This window comes from Hylobates moloch, unplaced genomic scaffold, assembly GCF_009828535.3.
Source record: "Hylobates moloch isolate HMO894 unplaced genomic scaffold, HMol_V3 SCAFFOLD_9, whole genome shotgun sequence".
Taxonomy (NCBI): Eukaryota; Metazoa; Chordata; class Mammalia; order Primates; family Hylobatidae; genus Hylobates; species Hylobates moloch.
The window spans coordinates 81,570,183-81,591,058 of NW_026652284.1; the positions used below are offsets into that span (position 1 = coordinate 81,570,183).

A 20,876-nucleotide genomic window follows, 5' to 3' on the forward strand; every position below is an offset into this window, starting at 1 on the left:
CAACTCAATTAGAAAAGAGAGGAGGGAGAGGGTTCTGGGAATTAATCCAGCCACAAGTCATTCCAATCTTCCTGTTAATGCAAAATCCATTTGTAAAAATGGCCAAATAGTAACTTCCAAAAACCTCAAAAATTAATGTTTCAATTTCAAATTAAAGAACTTCAAGAATTTTCAAAGAATATAGTATCAAGGTCAACCTTTACCAGTTCACATTTGTCATATTTTGCATTAAACAACAGGCTTAATGATTATTTCATTATGGCATATACATCAGAACCTAATCTTTCAGAAAGGCTCACTGACAATCCAACTGCTTTTAGGAAGTTATCAGTTATCTACAGGGTACACCTGACTGGCAGTTAGAGCCAGGTCATACTCCAATTTTAAATATTCCAACTCAAACACAGGAAATGATCAGAGGGGTACGATGACACATAACCGCAATATACTAAGGCAGCAGATAAGTCATTTTTCACCTAGATCATCAGCTGCCCATAAAATCGTATGCACAATTTTAATGAATGAGTCTGCTCTAGTTTAACTAAGGAATCTGCCACTGAGCTGAGAAAGGGATATAAGAATTGCACTTGCAATTCTAGCTGATGAATTCATTAGATTTTTATAAGGCAAATAATGTGGAAAGTTAGAAGAGAATTTCTAAAACCATTTATCCTGTGATGTCGTAAATCAAAGTACTATTTTATTAAATGAGTTATTTTACACAATATGAACATCAATATAATTACAATTGTAAAAAAATTTTTTATAACAAGGATGGACTGATTTTCATATTTCCAAATCAGAGTCAACTGTACATTTACACAGAATTGTCTTTGCATGAAGCCCAAAAGGGAACAGCATAAAAATGAGTGTTTCTGTAGCCCCTTTATTTTTGCTGATCAACAGTTTGTTAGAAAAGCAGCTGCAGGTATGTTACCTAAGGTTTGAGACAGTAGAAGAGTCAAAGGTGTCGTGAATTCACCTATAAAACATAAGCAAAATTTTCAATGAATGTTACATTGCCCAAATGCAACTTATATGCATTTCAAACAACTAAGAAGAAGCACTATGAATATAGTATCTGGTAAACTTGTCAACTGGACTTTATATACAGAACTTTGAAGAATTTATTTTAAAAAGAAATAATTCTGAAACACACAACACACCCACCACCAACTCCACTATTTAGGGGGAAAAAAATCCAACCTAATGTAATGTGTAAAGTGATAACTTTCAACTAACAAATTTATAAACAAATTTATATAGCACATGTCTACATTTTGCCCTATATTTTAACACTCAGAAGCTCTGCTAAGGGGATAGGTTGGGGGAGAAAAAAAGAGAAGAACCTCTGCTAAGTACTGTAAGTAAACTAATTGTAAAGAGGCGCTCAGGAACATTGGTGTACATTGTTTTCAGAGGGAAACTCTCAAGTATCTTTGTAATCACTATTTTCTTTAAACTGGTAAGTTTCTTCCATTCTTAGATCACAGATGGCTAGCACGCACTCATCTCCCCATTTTCGGCTACAGTAGTAAAAATTTGGATGTTTCAAAGGCATTGAAAGGAAACGGTCTGAGAAAACGGGACTTTTAAGTTACACATTAACTTAAAAAGGGGAAGCAATAAAATCTCAGAAGGCAGAAATTAATTTCACAATAAATGAAGACAGTTTTGGTCTTGTATACAACCCTGATATTAACAAACCAATAGAAAAAGAGGTGAGTTACCTGTAAACAACCTTATGCCTGAACATCAGCTAACTCTGGAGGAAGTGGAGTCTTAGGATGCTTGCTCTCAAAGTGCTGCTTGAAGGTCTTAGGGTCTGGCATTTGTGTCTAACAAAAAAATTGTGCAAAAGAGAGCTAGACTTTATTTATGAAATAAAAATGTGTTACTTTTTAGAATCCTGAACCTTCTCAGGATAGACAATTATCACAAAAACAACTTTAAATTCCTACAACTTAGTGGCTGGCATATGAAGAGGGACTTTGTGGTAAAGAAATTGCTAACGTTCCCACATTTCACCTATAAAGAAAGGTAGGTCACATAGAATGTATTCTGCTTATCTGATTAACAGCAAACAACAGGTAACATTTACTGAACCCTTATTATATTAAGCATGTTACCTTAATTCCCACAGAACCTTCAAAGTAATCTTTAGCTCCTACTAGCATCCTCATTTTACCTGATAAGGAAACTAAAACCCAGAATTTAATTTGTCCAAGACCTTGTTTTAACTTAGTACTAGGTATGTGACCTCTCAAATACTATACTACACTGACTTCCCTTGGCAAGAACCTTCAATTATTTATTCTTAACCCATTCAATTACACAAAATATGAAATAAAAGTCTGTGGTTTTGAGTTTTTAAATATGTGAGCTACTCTAGCACATTTAGATTAAGGTATTTCTTCATTACTAGTTGATTAAAATTTGCACCCTGCCTCTTTCCAAACAATCACAAGCTGTTCAATTTCATTATTTTGAGTGTATATGTAGTGTACTAATCCCACTATGGTTTCCTTTGGTACTGACACTCACTAACTTCAAGGGTAATGAGCTTAAACAAACAGGCAAGAGGCTCTGATTTGGAATTTCAGAAGTACTTCTTTGAGAGGCAGTACAGTAGTGGTCCAGAGGGTGGACTCTGGAGCTGAATCACCTGAGTTCAGATTCTAGCTCCTCTGCTAACCAGCTGGGAGACCCCACACAAATTGTTTAATTTCCATGAGTCAGTTTACTCGTCTGTAAAATGAGAACAATAAAAGTACTTTATCTTATAGGGTTGTTATGTGGATTAAATAGGTGAATACATGTAAAACACCTGGCTCTATGTCTGGCATATAGTAAGCACTCAAAAGTAGCTGTTATTATTACAGTTCTTCAAATCTAATACAACACATTAATTCTAGGAAAAGCTCTCAACATGAATATACTCTATATGGTTTTATAGACATCCTAATTACAAATTTAGTGAAGAAAAAACCAATAATATAACTAGAGGTATATTTACTAGCATATTATATAGCTCTAAGAGTGTAGAGTTATATGATATGCTAGTGAAGTGTATTATATGCCCTTATGAAGACATCTTTATTTTATATGAGGAAAGCGATTTTGTTTTGTTCACTCTTTTTTCCGAGCACCTAGAGATTTTTGCCTGGCCACAGGAGCTATTCAAAAAATATTTGTTGAAAGGGTGAATGAAAATAGATACCTAAAATGATCAGCTCTCAAACCTACTATTTCAAGTAAAGCATCTATTTTGCCATGGTTTCAAAATTTTAATCTACACAAACCAAAACTGCCCACAGGAGAGCTGTATCTTTCAATTCAATTCCCCTTACCCTACAGACAGTGCAGGTATATATTAAGGCAGCTTTGGCAGCAGCCTTTTGGTCATGTCCTTGTTTCTTCTTTTGTCCAGCTTGCTTTTTGGCATTTTTCTGCTGAGACTGAATTTTCTGCTGTCCACGAGCCATATCTAAAAACAGAAGGTGAAGCATTAGAGTGGCTTATTTACTCTAATACAGAGTAATCAAAGCCTAAGAACGTTCTTAGAATTGAAGCCTTAAGTTTTATAGAAACATCTGGCAAGTAAAAATGTATAGGCATTAAAATTCCCACATATAAATACTACAAAAGTACCAACTGGCACAACCCTGTGGAAAACTAGTTGGTAGTTGTTTATTCTATGAGCCAGCAATTCCACTCTTGGTATATACCCAATAGAAATGCAAATGTTACGTACAAACAAGACATGTACAAAATGTTCTGAGTGCCCACTCCAAAACTGGAAAAAATCAATAGTAATATGGATGCACAACTTGTATACATATTTTTATACTATTTATACAACGGAATGCTACCCAGCATTTAAAAAATTGTGACCAGGTGTGGTGGCTCACATCTGTAATCCCAGCACTTTGGAAGGCCAAGGCGGGTGGATAGTGAGGTCAGGAGTTCAAGACCAGCCTGGCCAAGATGGTGAAACCCTGTCTCTACTAAAAATAAAAAATAAATAAATAAATAAATAAATTAGCCAGGCATGGTGGCAGGCGCCTGTAATTCCAGCTACTTGGGAGGCTGAGGTGGAGAATTGCTTGAACCCGGGAGGCAGAGGTTGCAGTGAGGCGTGATGGCTCTACTGCACTCCAGCCTGGGCAACAGAGAGAGACTCTGGTCTCAAAAATAAATAAACAAACACACAAAAACAAAAAATTGTTACAAGTAACAACTTGGTTGTATCTCAATGTTAAAGAAAAGAAGCCAGTTGTGGGGAATATACATTATTTAAAGTTCAAAACAGGCAAAGCTAATCTATAGTGAAAGGGGTCACCTTGGGGGTTATGGGTAATGACTGAGAAGACAGGACATGAAGGGGACTTCTGGGGTTCTGAAAACGTTCTTGAACCAAGTGTGTTTGCTTGTAAAAATTCATTGAACCGTACACTCAAGATTTATGCACTTTACTGTATGTAATTTTCACAAGTTTACTAAAAAAGTTTAGCCCCCGCCATCATTTACTTGATCACTCTGCAAAGGTAATTTCCCTTCCCAGTATTCATTGTGACTTGCGATTGTGATTTTTATAACTTTAAGAGAAATAAAAGCTGTTAACCCTTCTAGAGGCGACCTCAGAAACAGGTGGAAACTGTTCTCTTAAATACTTAGTTTTCATAAAACTACTGTTATTAATTTTTTTAAAAAGTTGGTCTTGCTGGATTGCTGCACAAATTATAAAATGAGATTATCAGTAAGCCACTAATTCCAGAAGTTTCTTTGCTCTCTAGACGTTAGTTCCCATTTGAGGGAATGAACTTGGTTAAGAGGGTTCTTTTACAAAGCTGAAAGATACCACTTTTTGCTACTGATGATCTGACGTGAACACAAATGGATTAAAAAAAAAAAAAAATCAAGTCACTGAAAAAAGTTACTTTTACTTTTCCATTTAACTTAAAGGCTTTTATTCGACCACACAAGTTAAACCTGCTCATAAAGTCTATCATGAGTCTCAATTGCTTTTTAAATATATCAAAATTGGATCCTAAGTAGAATTCATATACATATAGTTTTGACTAGTACTGTAACTGAATGTAAATCATTGCAGGACAGGAACATACAATGGATTTGTATCAACTTCACCAGGGAAGGGTGCTAGTTTCTTCTGACTAGGACCGTAATTAGTTAATGGATATGAGGTCAAAGCATTTCATAAAAATTACTGAGCTCCTCCTGTTCCCCAAAAAAGGAAACTAAAAAAATACACTGATTGGAGAAGTTCCCACTAGCATTAAAAAAATGAACTGAAAGTCAGATAAAATATAAAAGAGGGTCAACGCTTTTCAGGATAGTCAGCTGACTATTTCAACTGACGAAATATGGGGTTTTTATATTAGGCTAACATACGAGCCTAACACATTTTCGTAATTAAAAATGTTTAGCGTGCTAGCCTAATATGAGAACCCCATTCCCACCAAACAATGGTCAATATTACCAGCTGTTATCAGTCCTTGAAGACTAAGCTTCCATTTTTGCTTTAAAAAAAAATTCTTATTAATTCTAAGCCAAATGGCACATTTTTAAAAAAAGTGTATTTAAGTCCGATGTTACCGCAAGCTTACAAACCTATTCCCATGGAAACAGGTTTGGATACTTACGTATCATTTGGACGACAGTAGTCACGTGATCAACCTTTATGTATACCAATGTTTTGTAAGTTTTTTGTCTCAATGTCGTACTATCAGGACCTTGTAACAAAATAGCCAGTCTTCTCACACATCTTAACTCTTCGATACAATGTATTTTATGTATCTTAATACACTGATTTTGTGGGAAATCTTGTTTTATGTTAAAAAAAATCTTCAAAAATGGTAAGCCACTAATTTCCTTTGCTTTCTAGAAGTTACTAGCCTCTAGTAACTTTGCTTTCTAGAAGTTACTAGCTACTTTGGTATTTCCATGTTGTGACTCGTACAAAGCAATGTCATTAGACACACAAAATTATTTTTAACTTTTGCACTTAGGACTTTCCCTAAAATATAACATTACACAATAGATTTAACCCATTTTCCACTGTCACCAAACAGCAACCAAAAAGCCCGAAGAGACTTAATAATTAAAAGACAGTAGTCGCTTGTTCTTATTCTGAAGACAGAAAACTTAACACCAGGTAAAGGAAATGGAATAAAATAAGCTAAATGCATGAGGTAGGCCCCTAACTTCTGACAACACGCCCCATCGATTTCCTTCCTGAAAGCAGAAATTCAAACGAACCAACCACCTGCTTTTGGACAGCTCAACTTAGGACTTGCTCTCAAGCCAACACAATTTTCTACAAAATCGTAGGCAGCTACAACCGCTCCTTGATTAAATGCGACAAACTGGAGGGAGAAAGTCCTTTACAAATACCTACATGCTGGTTTTTAATGCAACTCTCAGTGTGGTTTTCCGAGGGGGCTGCAAAGAGGGAAGTAGTGGAAGAAACGAGTTCTAAAATGAGGCGCTCTCGTAGGAGGCAACAAGTAAGCTCTGCCCCAAACCTCCTTTTAAAACCAACACAAATGAGTAACAGAAGAAAAGGATTTTGGGTCCAGGAAGTAGGCTCATTCTCCATAACCATCTGAAAGGAAGAGGCCCAGGCAGCGCTCCACATCCTGACCCTAGCTTTTAACACCATCGTTTTGGGGAGAGGAGAGGAGGAACGCACCCAGAGTGAGGTCTCCACCCAACACTTCTCCGACTCCAGCTTCCGCCTGGCGCACCTTCCTTCCCAAATCCGCCTCTCCCGCCTTGGAGACCCTCTCCTCCTCCCTGCCACCAAAGGCCACGCAGCTCCCATCTAGCCAGTCCTCACGGACCCTGGACCAAGGCGCACCTCCTGGGGGCCGAGACTGCCCGAAACCCGGCCCCTGCGTCCACCCGGGGCGCCACACTCTGGCAGCCGACCGGCGGCTGTCGCCGGGGGTAAGGTTACCGCTCCGCTTCCGCCGCTGGCCTGCGACCCGGCCACCTGCAGGGCCTGGCAGGCGCCCGAACTCACCCCCCTTCCCGCGGCCCGCGCCGGGCCGGGCCCTGCCGCCCCCCGCGGGACCCCTCGCGACCCGCGGCGAGTCCCACGGTCCCCACCGCCCCCCGCTGGCCGGCCCCCGCCCCGTTTCCCGGGCGTCCCGCGGCGTCAGCACCGCCCCCGCTGCCGCTCACCCGGGCCGGGACAGTCTTGCGTCGGAGAGACAGTGCAGCGCGAGAGGGCCGGGAGAGGACGCCGGAGGGAAAGGAAGGGGGAGCGCGCCCAGCACCGCTTGGGCCTCCTCCACCCGCTCAGGAGGGGAAACAGGAGAGCCGGGAGCACAACAGCCTCGCACGCCCGCCGCCGCCGCGCGCCCGCCGCCGCCTCAGCCTTAGGGGAGGCCACTACGCCGCGTGCCCGCGCACGCCGCGCCGCTGTCCCCGGCGCCCCCGCCCCGCCTGCTCCTCGCAGCCCCGCCCACTTGCCTTCCTGCGGCTGCCTCCTCCTGGCCCCCACCCCGCTCGCACGCCTGCGCCCTGGCCGGTCGCGCGGGCCAATGGCAGCGCGCCCCTATTACATAAGCGCGAGGGGGCGGGCCGTGGCTGACACAAACTTCAGGGGACGTCGCCCTCTGTCCCCAGACGCCCCTCCCCTCCGGCGCGCTCTGTCCGGGCGGCTTCTTCACCCAGCCCTGGGAGCCACGTGATCCCGGTCCTGGCTGGTTACGGGGCCGCGGCGTGTTTCACAAGTCGCTCGCTCGCTCGCTCATCCACTCGGGCGGCGGCCGGGCCTTGGGCGCTGCGCCCCTTTTCGCGCTCCTCCCTGGCTGACGCGCCCGTCTCGGCGCCGCCCTACTCGGCACCGGCTGAGGCGCTGTCCCGGGAGAGGATCGCGGGGCCGCGGTGGCTGAGTCACATTCCCGGAGCCCCGCCACCCAGGACACCGCGGCCCCGGCCCCCAGCGACCCCGGCGGCCCAGTGGCTCTGAACGCGGACGCACAGCCTTTGTTCTTTCACCAGCCGCCCTTTACCTCACCCCAATGGAAACCCCGGGTGTTTTCCCAAGCTGGGGGGTTTTAGTGAGTTCAAGATTCAAGTCAGAGCCCTTTTAAAAATTGCTGGCTAGGCCGGGCGCGGTGGCTCACGCCTGTAATCTCAGCGCTTTGGGAGCCCAAGGCAGGAGGATCACTTGAGCCCAGGAGTTCCAGACCAGCCTGAGTACATAGCGAGACCCAGTCTCTACAAAAATAAAATAAAATAAAAAAATAGTGGAGCATGGTGGCCCGCGCCTGCAGTCCCAGCTACTCGGGATGCTGAGGTGGGAGAATCGCTTGAGCCCAGAAGGTGGAGGTTGCGGTAAGCCGAGATCGCGCCACTGCACTCCATCCTGGGCGACTGAGTGAGACCCTGCCTGAAAAAAAAAAAAAAAAAAAATTAAAGAAAAATTGCTGGCCAGGCTTCCCTGAGGGGTTTAGTTTGACTGCTAACAATATACAGTAACGAGTTGCTAATACTTTGGGGAATGGTTAAAGTTCTTTGCGCGCTCTCTCCATTTACAGGCAATGGCAGCAAACTTTCAGTATCTGACAAGAGCAATGGCGATTATAACCATGATTAAAATTGCTGAATATCTGGAAACAGCACTTTGGACATCAGCTTTATTCTGCATACTTACCCCCAACCCCCGCCACATTCGTTTCTAATTAGAACTACTAGTGACAAAGAAGAAAAAAGCGTTTGCATTGGCTGTTCTCACCTTGCCCGTAGTTTCCCAAGTTTGCGTGTCAGTGTCCAGGAAACGTTAGCTGAATATTAATATATCCCAAATGACTTGACTGGGCTATAGATATCACAGAATTGTTTAAACTAGCCAGGAAGGACTTAGCTGCCTATTGCATTTGAGTGGAGAAAAATACGAAATGAAACATGGCCGGGTGTTCAGTTCTCCCTCTTCATCCTAATTTCAGCTTCTCTCACCTTCACTTTTTATGCTCTGACTTCCTTCTTGCAGTTTTAAATTACTCTCTAGTCCTAGATTGTAAGATTATTTTCATCAGAGAATACGCAGTATCGTAAACATAGTAGACATTGAATAAATGGATATTGATCAAATGAACCGAGTGTGTCTGAAGAAAGCAGCTTTTAAATTGACATATCATGAAGCTCTAGCTTAGTCACTAATAGTCACTATAACCGTAGTGGTTGTATTAATCCGGCTGATAGAGGGATGGGTACTTGTTGGCCCTAGAAATGGGAACTTCAAAGATCTGTGTTTGTCTAGCCATGAATGACAACAGACAGTGGAAAGAGACAGTGAAATTTGTGTGGCAGAGATATGTCTTCTTAATTAAAGAGGCGATTCCTATTGTGAAGTAGGTTAATATGTCACTCTTTACCATGGCCTAGATGAAATATGTATTCATGCCAGCGTTTCTTAAGTTTTTGAGTCATAACTCCTTTGAGTTTGAAAGCTATTGACTTTGCCCCCAGAAGATTCATGTACTTATCATGTAACTTATCCTCATAGGTAGTGTTTCTTAATCTCAGCACCGTTGAAATTTGGGCTGGATGATTCTTCATTATGGGGCTCTGTGAGACCTGGGGATTGTAGGATGTTTAGCAACATCCCTGCCTCCTACCTGCTTATCCAAGTAGCACCTCATCTCCAGTTGTGACAACTAAAAATGTCTGCAGACATTGTGAAATGTTCTCAGGGGGTTAAAGTCTCCCCTGATTGAGAACCACTGCCTAGAGGATATGGCATAATGGTAACTTTATGTGATGGTTGGGAATTTGAAATACAAAGAAAAAAATGAAAAAAAAAGGAATGGATAAGATTCAACATCTGTGAAGTGACACACAGTAAATGAAAGGCGGATGAATTAGCATTACTACCAGCTGGTGTCCTACTTATGTTATAGAAATGTGACAGCAAATGTGATATGAACTCCTTAGAAGCATTTTTATACACATTTCTGGCTTTAATTGTGAATGCTACAGTAACTCTCCTGACTGTTTTTCTTCTTCTGCCTTTAGACAATTACCCAAGGTTAAGATGCAATAAACATGTGCCTATTTTCTATCCAAAATCACAATCAGATTAAGATGCTTCTCTAAAGACCTGAAAGGCTTATTTGTTTATTTGTATTCATGTAAGATTTGGGGGGATGAAAGAATTGGTGATTAATCAGCATATTATTTTCCCAATAGACTATTCTGACAAATGTTTAGTGGCAAATAACAGCAACAGCAATAATGACAACAATAAACTTACAACAGAAATGGATTTATTTTTATTTATTTATTTTTTACCAGCTCTTTCTCTTCCACTTGCTTCTGCTTATTGAGATTTCTCACACATGCAACCTGGATCTTCTTGTCTTCTTTATATTCTTTCCCCAAAGGAATCTCATTCACTGTTGTGGCTTTAAATAGCAAGCTTCAGGTGACCCCCACATTTCTATTTCCAAATTGACATATCCAAATGCCTACTACTCATCTCCCCTCTGATGTCTTATAGACATCCACATTTAATACCATATTGTATTGAGTCTAAGGAGCCATTAATTATAAGTCACATTTATGTCCACTAAGATTAAAAAATACTGCCAACTGAATTATGACAAAATGCTGATATCCTTGATTCTAAGATACATCTTGATTTCAGAGACTTTAAAAATAGGCTTAAAAAATAATGTGATTTACTAGAATAGCACCAAAAAGAATAAAATACTTAGGAATTAACTTACCAAGAGAAGTGCAAAACTTGTATTCTAAACTCGAAATAACATTGTTGAAAGAAATTAAAGAAGACCTAAATAAATGGAAAGGTATCTTATGTTCATGGATCAGAACACTTTGTAAAGACGGCAATAATTCCCAAGTCGACCCACAGATTCGGTGCAACCCCTATCAAAATCCTGTCTAGTATCTTTACATAAGCTTATTCTAAAATTTATATGGAAATTCAAGGAGCCCAGAATAGCCAAAACAACCTTGAAAAAAGAACAAAATTGGAAGATTCACATTTCCCAATTTAAAAACTTATTCCAAAGCTACAGTAATTAAAACAGTGTGGTACTGGAATAAGATTAGACATATAAATCAATGGGATAGGATTGAGAATCTAAAAATAAACCTTCATATGTATAGTCAATTGATTTTCAACACAGGCACCAAACAAATTTGATGGGGTAAGGAGTCTTCAGCAAATAGTACTGGGATAGCTAGATATCCACATGTGAAAGAATAATGTTGAATCCTATCCTCATACCATATACAAAAATTAACTCAAAATGGATCGAAGACCTAAATGTAAGTGCTAAAACATAAAAGTCCTGGGAGAAAACATAGGAGTAAATATGTATGACCACGGGTTAAAAAAGCCTTTTTTTTTTGAGACAGAGCCCTTCTTTGTTGCCATGCTGGAGTGCAGTGGCGTGATCTTGGCTCACTGCAACCTCCACCTCCCGGGTTCAAGAGATTCTCCTGCCTCAGCCTCCCTAGTAGCTGGGACTACAGGCACACGCCACCATGCCCAGCTAATTTTTGTATTTTTAGTAGAGACGGGGTTTCACCATGTTGGCCAGGATGGTCTTGATCTCTTGACCTCGTGATTCACCTCAGGTGATCCACCTGCATTAGCCTCCCAAAGTGCTGGGATTACAGGCATGAGCCACTATGCCAGGCCAAAAAAGGCTTTTTAAGGTATGACACGAAAAGCATTAGTGACAAAAGAAAAAAAACCAGATAAGTTGAACTTCATCAAAATTAAGATACTTTGTGCTTCAAAAAATGCCATTAAAAAAAAGAAAAAAGACCACCTACAGAATGGGAGAATATATTTGCAAATTGTATATCTGATAAATGATTTCTATCTAGAATATATAAAGAATGCTTACAGCTTCATACTAAGAAAGCAAATACCCAACTAAAAAATGGGTGACAGATCTGATTAGATACTTCTCCAAACAAGATACCCAAATGGCTAATAAGCACATGAAAAAAATGCTCACCATTCTTAGTCATCAAAGAATGCAAATCAAAATACGACATAGTATTATACTTCACACGCACTAGGATGGCTGTTATCAAAAAGACAGATGATAACAAGTATTGGAGAGGAGGTGAAGAAATTAGAAACAGTCTGGCAGTTTTCCAAAAGAGAAACATAGAGTCATCATAAGACATAACAATTCCAATCCTAGATATATATCCAAGAACAATGAGAACATACATTCACACAAAAGTTTGTACCTTTTAAGCAGTGTTATTCATAATAGCCAAAAAGTAGAAACAACCCAAATATTCAGCAGGTGATGAACTGAGAAACTGTGGTATAGCCATAAAAGCAAATATTATTTGGCCATAAAAAGGAATGAGGTTCTGATACATGCCTCAACTTGGACGAACCTTGAAAACGTTATGCTAAGTGAAAGGAGGTCCTTCCTTCCTTGAGCCCCCATCTGAATGAGGAGTCCTTGTACTTTTCATCCTTTGAATTTATTGTGCAATATTATTTATTGTTTCATGCAATGTTTTACATATATATGTATATATAATGTATATGTGTATATATATAAATTTGTAGAATTTCTCCTTTCCATTTGATTCCTAAAATAATGGCCTGTAACACCTGTGCTGTACTTACTATCTACCAGGCACTGTTATATGTGCTTTATATATTTTGATTCATTTAACCTTCTCAACAACTCTTATATAACTGAGATACAAAATGGCTAAGTTATCTAAGATTACACAGCTATTAAGGAGAAAAGCTAAGATTTGGCTCCTGGCAGTCTTTTTCCTGAGGCTGAGACATGGTCCTGTGTACACTATAAGGGTGGTTCTTTATCTGTTCTTTTTATCCCTGTGTAGCCTTTATTTAGCATAGCACCTAGCATGATGTAGGTACCCAATAAATATTTGTTGAATGAATGTAAGTCTGAATGATTCCTTTAAACTCGGTTAGGAGACCTCCTAGGTATCATGGATCATGATGTACTTCCCTAAAAACAGCAGTTATCTCACTGTGTTGTACTTGCCTATTTATCCATAGAAGATGAGCTCCCTCAGGTCCTGAGTTATGTCTTGTTAACCAGCATCTAGTACAGTGCCTGGCACCTAGTAGGTAGTTAATAAGTATCTGTAAATGGATGAAATGAGAGAGTGGATTGTGAATAAAATTACAAGTACCAATGACATTCCGTGAGGCCAGTATTTGAAAATGATTACCCCTGCCATCCAGTTAAAGATAAAGGCTTGAACACATGCATTTACCTCTACCCTTTCTTGGAATCCCACTAAAAACAATGGTAAAGGAGTTTATAAGAAAGCATAAACTCCTTTACCATTGAAGAAAAGAAAACAGAAGAGAAGCCTATGTAGCAGAATTTTGGAAGCTGCAACGTAAGTAAACAAGTGGTAACCGATTTAGGAGAGAAGAGGGTTTCTGGACTGAAGGGGCAGCAAGCATGAGTGGGTAGTAAAACAGATGACCAAATGAATATTTAAGTTGAATGTTGAGAGACGCTTCTTCACCATCTCAGCTCTGAGAATGGAAACAGACAATCCTATACCTCCAGCCAGAAAACTGAAAGAGTTTTCTTGGGGATTAGAACCCAACTCAATGGAAATACCTAAAGATACTGATACTTGGGGTTCCCCAATAAGACAGCACAGCCAGGTAATCCTGCAACAAATCCCATGTTGGAAAAGTGGCACCTGCATGTATCAGTCTTCCAATAAGATGTCTAGTGCCCTGTTCTTAAATGTGAGCACACAGCCAAGGATAACCCGACATTTGAGGAAAGCCTCTTATATGAAACACAGAGTCCCCAGACTTGCAGAGAAAAAGCAAGAGAAAACTAACTATGCTAGGAGAAGAAAACTTCAAAAGAACCATCAGAGAGACATGAACCTCACAGAGATGATAACATGGTGCATCCTGGAAGCTATTTTAAAATAAAGGAACAATGAGAGAACAACAACTACAAAAATGATTTTGGAAAGTTTATCTCATCTGTCTATCTATCTGTCTGTCTGTCTATCTACCTACCTACCTACCTACCTATCTGCTAGTAGAAATGGAAACTCAAGAAAGGGTGGAAGGTAAAATTAAGAAACTATCCTAGAAAGTTGGCTCTTGAACAACATGGGTTTGAACTGTGTGGGTGCACTTATACGTGGATTTTCTACTGCCTCTGTCATCCCTGAGACAACAAGATCAATCCCTGCTCTTTTTCCTCCATCTCAGCCTACTTAATATGAAGATGATGAGGATAAAAACCTTTATGATCATCCACTTTTACTTAATGAATATTAAATATATTTTCTTTTGCTTATGATTTTATTAATATTCTTTTCTCGTTTGCTGTATTGTAAAAAAATAGTTGTATAATACACATACAAAATATATGTTCATTGAGTATGTACATTATTGGTAAGGCTTCAGGTCAATGGTAGGCTATTAGTAGTTAAGTTTCTGGGGAGTCAAAAGTTACATGTAGGTTTTTGACTTTGTGGGGAGATTGGTGCCCCTAATCCTTGTATCATTGATGTTTCAACTGTAGAATGAAAAGACAAAGAGTTAGAAAATATGAAAGAAAAGACAATAGAATTAAAGGATAATTTCAGGAGACCCAATATTCAACTAATAGAAATTCCAGAACAGAAAAACTAAGAGGAAATTATTTTTTAAAGAGCTATTAATAACTGAATTGCCAGCTGAAGGCCCCCAAAGAGTGCTAGCACACTGGATGGGTAAAACCCACACCAAGGCACATCTAAATGAAATTTCAGAACACTAGCAATAAAGGGGATAGCCTATAAGCTTCCAGAGAGGAAAAAATAAATTAGTTTCATCAAAGAATTAAAAACCAGAATGTTACTGGTTTTCTCAACAGCAATATTGAAAATTAGAAAACAGTAGAGAAAGATATACAAGGTATCACACTATTTACGTCCTGGTCACCCTTCCTCACTGAGCTTATTGAAGGATATGGGCGACCAAAGTGAGGGAGTAAAGAAAGTGGATGATGTGGGCTCCATCGCAAGAGAGAGATGAAGGAAATATGCAAGAAGAGAATGAAGGTCCCAAGATGGCAGCCTAGAGAAGCCTAAAGACCAGCCAGTATAGATTATGCTGAAGAAATTTCAAGTAAATGAAATTTATAGGATACTTCCTGAGTATGAATTTATGGAGAGCTTTTATAACTTGAATCGAATTTGTAATAAGAACCTTTAAAAAAGCAAAGCATAAACAAAACAATTATCAGCTACTGGGAAGATTAAACGTTGTGAAAGAAATACAAGTTAATGATAGTGTATTACATGGCTCTGCAGTGACTAGCATTTACATAATGATGTAAATATGAATCAAACCACAGTTCTAAATGCCAATATAACTTTATTGGGAGGATAGGGAAATGAAAGGTTTGTATATGTGGTGGGGACAAGTGGTGGGGGTTGGGGAAGTGAAAGAGAGCTAAATTCTGTCTGCCATAGTGGAAAGTCCATAGATAATGCCTAAGACTGGGGGAAACTTTCAAGAAATAGTAGTAGGAGAATGTTATTTAGAAGTATATAGATAAAGATCAAAAGACTTAACTAAAAGGAATTTTAAGTAGCTGTTGCTGAGAAGAGGGAATTTGGCAAGTAACAAACTGTTTTTCATAACTAGTGCTATAGGACTAGTTGAATTTTTAAACTGTGTGCATGTTTACTGTGATAACACAAACTAAATTAAACAAAATGATTTTTTATTTCTAATAATCTTCTAACCGTGTTTGTTTCTAGGCAATATGTGTGACTTCACAGTCCTCTGTACTTCAGAAAGGTGGATGATTAAGTCCAGGTATTATAATAAGTGCAGATATTGTTAGCACCCTTGGCGTCTCTTTGCAATTAGAGTCTCTACTTTTCATTCCAGGTAAGGACATGCCTTTATGTTTAACCATTGCATTTTTCTAGTTCTCTACATACCATTCTAATAGTTAGGCATTCAGGCAGCTGAAAAAACTACGGAGGAGAGAGCATCCAAATTAAATGTGCCCATCTTTTCTGTCTTTCCATTATTACTTTTGAGCAGGGGGCAAAAATAAACATGTAAATCAAGAATGGAGTGATTCATTCTTCTTCAGGTAGGAATTCATACAGGTGTCTTTTGGGCGAGGGCTTTTGCCTTGATCTTAAGCATAACACTCTCTTGATTTGATGGATGGCTTTGATTTTTTCTGAAATCTATTGACTGCATTGATGATAACAGGATGACCTCACACAGAGAAATCTGTCCTGAGAATGGCTTCTGTAGTTTTTCCTAACTTCTGATGATTCGTATAGATATTTTTATAGTGTCTCCACTTTGAACCATTACTTTGAAGGAGAGAAGACAATAAAAAAGAAATAAAGTTTAGTTACACTCTAAAATGTAACCACTTTTTGGCCAATTAATACTTTTTGTCTATTAATACTTCTAATTACATGTTTAATTATATTCTATATTTGATTTCAATAGTAGTCAAGCCATTCAGGCTCAGAAGAATTTTTAATGACACATTACTCAGATATAAAATAAAAGAGCTAATCTGAGTGACTTCCAAGACCCCTTCTAGCGCTTGAACTTCTATGATTGATGGCTCAACAGGAACTTCAGGTTTTTTAAAAAAGAACTTTATATATGAAAGGCAGAATCAAAATCATTCAAAATTCCATCTGTATGAAAATTTGAAACCAAGGCAGTTTACTATTTACATAGAAAATACAAATGAAATTTCTATGTTTTATAAAGGAAGACTAAGTGATTGAGGAATAAATAGAAAATAGCATGAACTAAGGGGAAATACTTGTTGAAACTTCTGTGACTGTGTTAATCATGTTTTTTATTTTCTGTATCTTATGATGTTTTGACATTTGGGTGGATCATACAGCCTTGGGGAGAGACTGCTCCTCCCAGGGCTAGCTAATTCCCGAAGGAAATAACAACTTACGTAGGAATATACATTTCATATGCAATCTCAAGTCTATATCCACAACTGCCTGCTCTATCTAACTCTCGCACACCAAGCCAATATTTTACCCTGCCCTAATGCATTCTCAGAGCAGATACCAGGCAACTAGAGACCACCCATGTAGGCCAAAGCCCACTGAAGTTATTTAAACTGGCTATCTCTAAGCTGTTTACTCCATCCTGCCTTGACATTCTCCTGGAACCTCCCAAAAAGGCTCTGGCCTAGGCTTTCCTCTTGCTCCTGCTTATGCCTCCTAACCAAACTTAGTGCTTCCCATGTGGCTCTGTGTGGCATGGCATGCCCCCTTCTCCCAGGACTTGTAAGTAATAAATTATTCTTTCAATGGCATTTGTCTTTCTGTGTCATCACTCAGTCACCTCTATAAATTAAAATCCATGGGTACAAGGAAATAGTGACCTACACTTAGTTTTTGTTGTCTGTGTAAACTGGGGGGGATTCTCTGTTTTTCATGATCCTTACAGCTATAGTTGGTTGTTTCACTTGCTTAGGACACTTTATAAATCATAATTCTGACCTTTTAACTCAGTTCCTGTGCAGGCCATGTAATTTTGCATGGTTACACATCAAACCCCTAGATGGCCTGATGTCTCAGAGTAAATGACTTGTATCCTAATGTTCAAGGTGATAAAGTCATCAGGTGATAAGGAAGTCAATGAATTTCCAGAGAAGGAATTTAAAATGATGATCTTAAAGAAACTCAATGAGATATAAGAAAATGCAGATACACAATTCAATGAAATCAGGAAAGGGGTTCACAATATGAATGAGACATTTTTAAAAGAGATAGAAATACTGCAGTTGAAGAATTCAATCAATGAAATAAACAAATACAATAGATAACTCCAACAGCTGACTTGATGAAGCAAAGGGAAGAATCTCTATGCTTGAAGACAGGTCATTTGAAATTACCCAGTCAGAAAAAAGAAAGAAAAATTAAAAAGAGTAAAGAAAGCCTACAAGACTTATAGGACACCATTAAGCAAATAAATATTTGTATTAAAAAAATTTCAGAAGAATAAGAGAAGGGAAAAGGCATATAAAACCTATTTAATGAAATAATAGCTGAAAACTTCCCCAGCCTGGAGAGAGAGATTGATACCCAGAGCCAGGGAGCTCAAAGATCCCCAGATAGATACCCTCAAAAAAGTCCTTCCCGAGGCACATTATAGTCAAATTGTCTAAAGTCAAAGACGAAGAATTCTAAAACGGCAAGAGAAAAGTGTCAAATCACATGTAACGGAATCCCCATTAGGCTAACAGTAGGTTTATCCACAGAAACCTTACAGAACAGGAGAGAATGAGATGATATATTCAAAAGTGCTGAAAGAAAAAAAAAGGCAGCCAGGAATACTATACCCAGCAAAGCTATCATGCAGAAATGAAGGAGAAATAGCCTTTTCCAGACAAGCAAAAACTGAGGAAATTCATCACCAGGAGACTGGCCTTTCAAGAAATGCCCAAGAGAGTCCTACATCTGGAAGCAAAAAGATAGTCATCACTATCATGGAAATATACAAAAGTTATAAAACTCACTGGTAAAACATATACACAAAGGAAAAAGAGAAAAGAATCAAACCTTGTAACCATAGAAAACCACAATGACAAACAATAAGGAAGAAAGGAACAAAGGAAGAAAGGAACAAAATAATTAGAAAATAATTAACAAAACGACAGGAGTAAATCCTTTCCTATCTAGAATAATCTTGAATGTAAATGGATTAAATTACCCAGGTAAAGGTATAGACTGGCCAAATGGATGTTTTAAAATGAATTATTATTTGCTGCCTACAAGAAACTCGCTTTTTCTGCAAAGACACATATAGACTGAATGTGAAGGGATGTAAAAAGACATTCTACACAACTAGAAACCAAAAGTGATCAGGAGTAGTTATATGAGATAGAATAGACTTTAAGTCAAAAACTGGGAAAAGAGACAACGGTCATTATATAGTGATAAAGGGATCAATTCAGCAAGATGATATAACAATCCTAAACATGTATACGCCTAACACTGGAGCACCCAGATACATAAAGCAAATATTATTAGATCTGAAGAGAGAGATAGACTTCAATATGGTAATAGTTAGGGACTTTAACACCTCATTCTCAGCATTGGACAGATCATCTAAACAGAAAATTAATAAAGAAACTTTGGATTTAAATTTCACTTTAGACCAAATGGACCTAACAGACATTTCCAGAACATTTCATCCAATAGCTGCAGATTATGAGCTTCTTCTCATCAACATATTGCACATTCTCCAAGATAGACCACATGTTAGGCCAAAAACCAAGTCTCAACAAATTTAACATAATTTAAATAATGTAAAGTATCTTTTCTGGCCACAGTGGGACAAAACTAGAAATCAATAACAAGGGAATCTTTCAAAATTATAAAAATACATGGAAATTAAGCAGTATGCTCCTGAAAGACCCATGGATCAATGAAGAAAATAGAAGACGATTGAAAAAATTTCTTGAAGCAAATTAAAATAGAAACACAACATACCAAAACCTTTGGGATACAGCAAAAGCAATATTAACAGTGAAGTTTATGGCAATAAATGCCTACATCAAAAAATCTTAGAAAAATCTTAGAATGATTTCAAACCAGCAACCTAACAATGCATCTCAAAGAGCTAGAAAAGCAAAAACAAGCCAAACCCAAAATTAATAGAGGGAAGAATAAGGATTAGAGCAGGAATAAGCAAAATTGTTATTTAAAAATATAAAAGATTAACAAAATAGAATTTAGTTTGTTGAAAAGATAAACAAAATAGAAAAACCATTAGCTAGACTAACCAAGAAAAAAGAAGAAATATCCAGATAAATACAATCAGAAGTGAAAAATGACACATTACAAATACACATAGACACAAAGGGTCACTTAATCTGTTATGAATAACTATACACTAACAAATTAGAAAATGTAGCAGAAATAGATAAATTCCTAGATACATATACTAAGATTGAACCAAGAAGAAATAGCAAACCTGAACAGACTAATTATAGCAAGACTGAATCTGTAATATATAGTCTCCCATCAAAGAGAAGTCCAAGACCCAATGGCTTCACCGTGAAATTCTACCAAACATTTAAAGCAAAACTCATACAAATTATTCTCAAACCTTTCCAGAAATTTGAAGGCATGGGAATTCTTCCAAACCCATGCCATGAAGCCATCATTACTCTGATACCAAAACAAGATAAGGACAAAAAAAAAATAGGCCAATATCCCTGATGCACATAGATGCAAAAATCCTCAACAAAATACTAGCAAACCAAATCCAACAGCATGTTAAAAAGATCATTCATTATGATGAAGTAAGATTTATCTCAGGAAGGCAAGGATGATTCAATATATGCAAATTAATAAATATGATATGTCACATGAACAGAATTAAGTACAAAATCCATATAATCATCTCAATAGTCACAGACAAAGCATTTGATAAAATTCAACATCTCTTCATGATAAAAACTCTCAACAAGTTAAGTATACAAGAAATGTATCTCAATACAATAAAGGCTATATATGACAAACCCATAAACAATGTCATAGTCAATCAAGGATGATTCAATATATGTGAATTAATAAATATGATATGTCACATGAACAGAACTAAGTACAAAACCCACATAATCATCTCAATAGTTACAGAAAAAGCATTTGATAAAATTGAACATCTCTTCATGATAAAAATTCTCAGCAAGTTAAGTACAGAAGAAATGTATCTCAACACAATAAAGGCTATATACAACAAACCCATAAACAATGTCATAGTGAATGAGGCATAGTTCACAGGTTTTCCTCTAAGATCCGGAACAAGACAAGAG

At 38.5% G+C, this 20,876-nt stretch overlaps 1 protein-coding gene across 5 annotated transcripts; it reads right to left on the reverse strand.

Annotated features, from left to right (window-relative positions):
* Positions 1-678: 678 nt before the first annotated feature.
* Positions 679-7,324, reverse strand: ZNF706 (zinc finger protein 706). Of its 5 annotated transcripts, none has more exons than XM_032760145.2 (4): positions 7,207-7,324; positions 3,351-3,487; positions 1,731-1,838; positions 679-982 (listed from the first exon to the last, which is right to left on the reverse strand). In XM_032760145.2, exons 2-3 carry the CDS (start codon positions 3,483-3,485, stop codon positions 1,743-1,745), a joined length of 231 nt encoding a protein of 76 aa, XP_032616036.1. In that variant the 5' UTR covers positions 3,486-3,487; positions 7,207-7,324; the 3' UTR covers positions 679-982; positions 1,731-1,742. The 5 variants fall into 5 exon arrangements, with proteins under 5 accessions (XP_032616036.1, XP_058300144.1, XP_032616037.1 ...); XM_058444161.1 differs by lacking the exon at positions 7,207-7,324 and adding an exon at positions 7,046-7,069; XM_032760146.2 differs by lacking the exon at positions 7,207-7,324 and adding an exon at positions 6,881-6,993.
* Between the last annotated feature and the right edge of the window lie 13,552 nt (positions 7,325-20,876).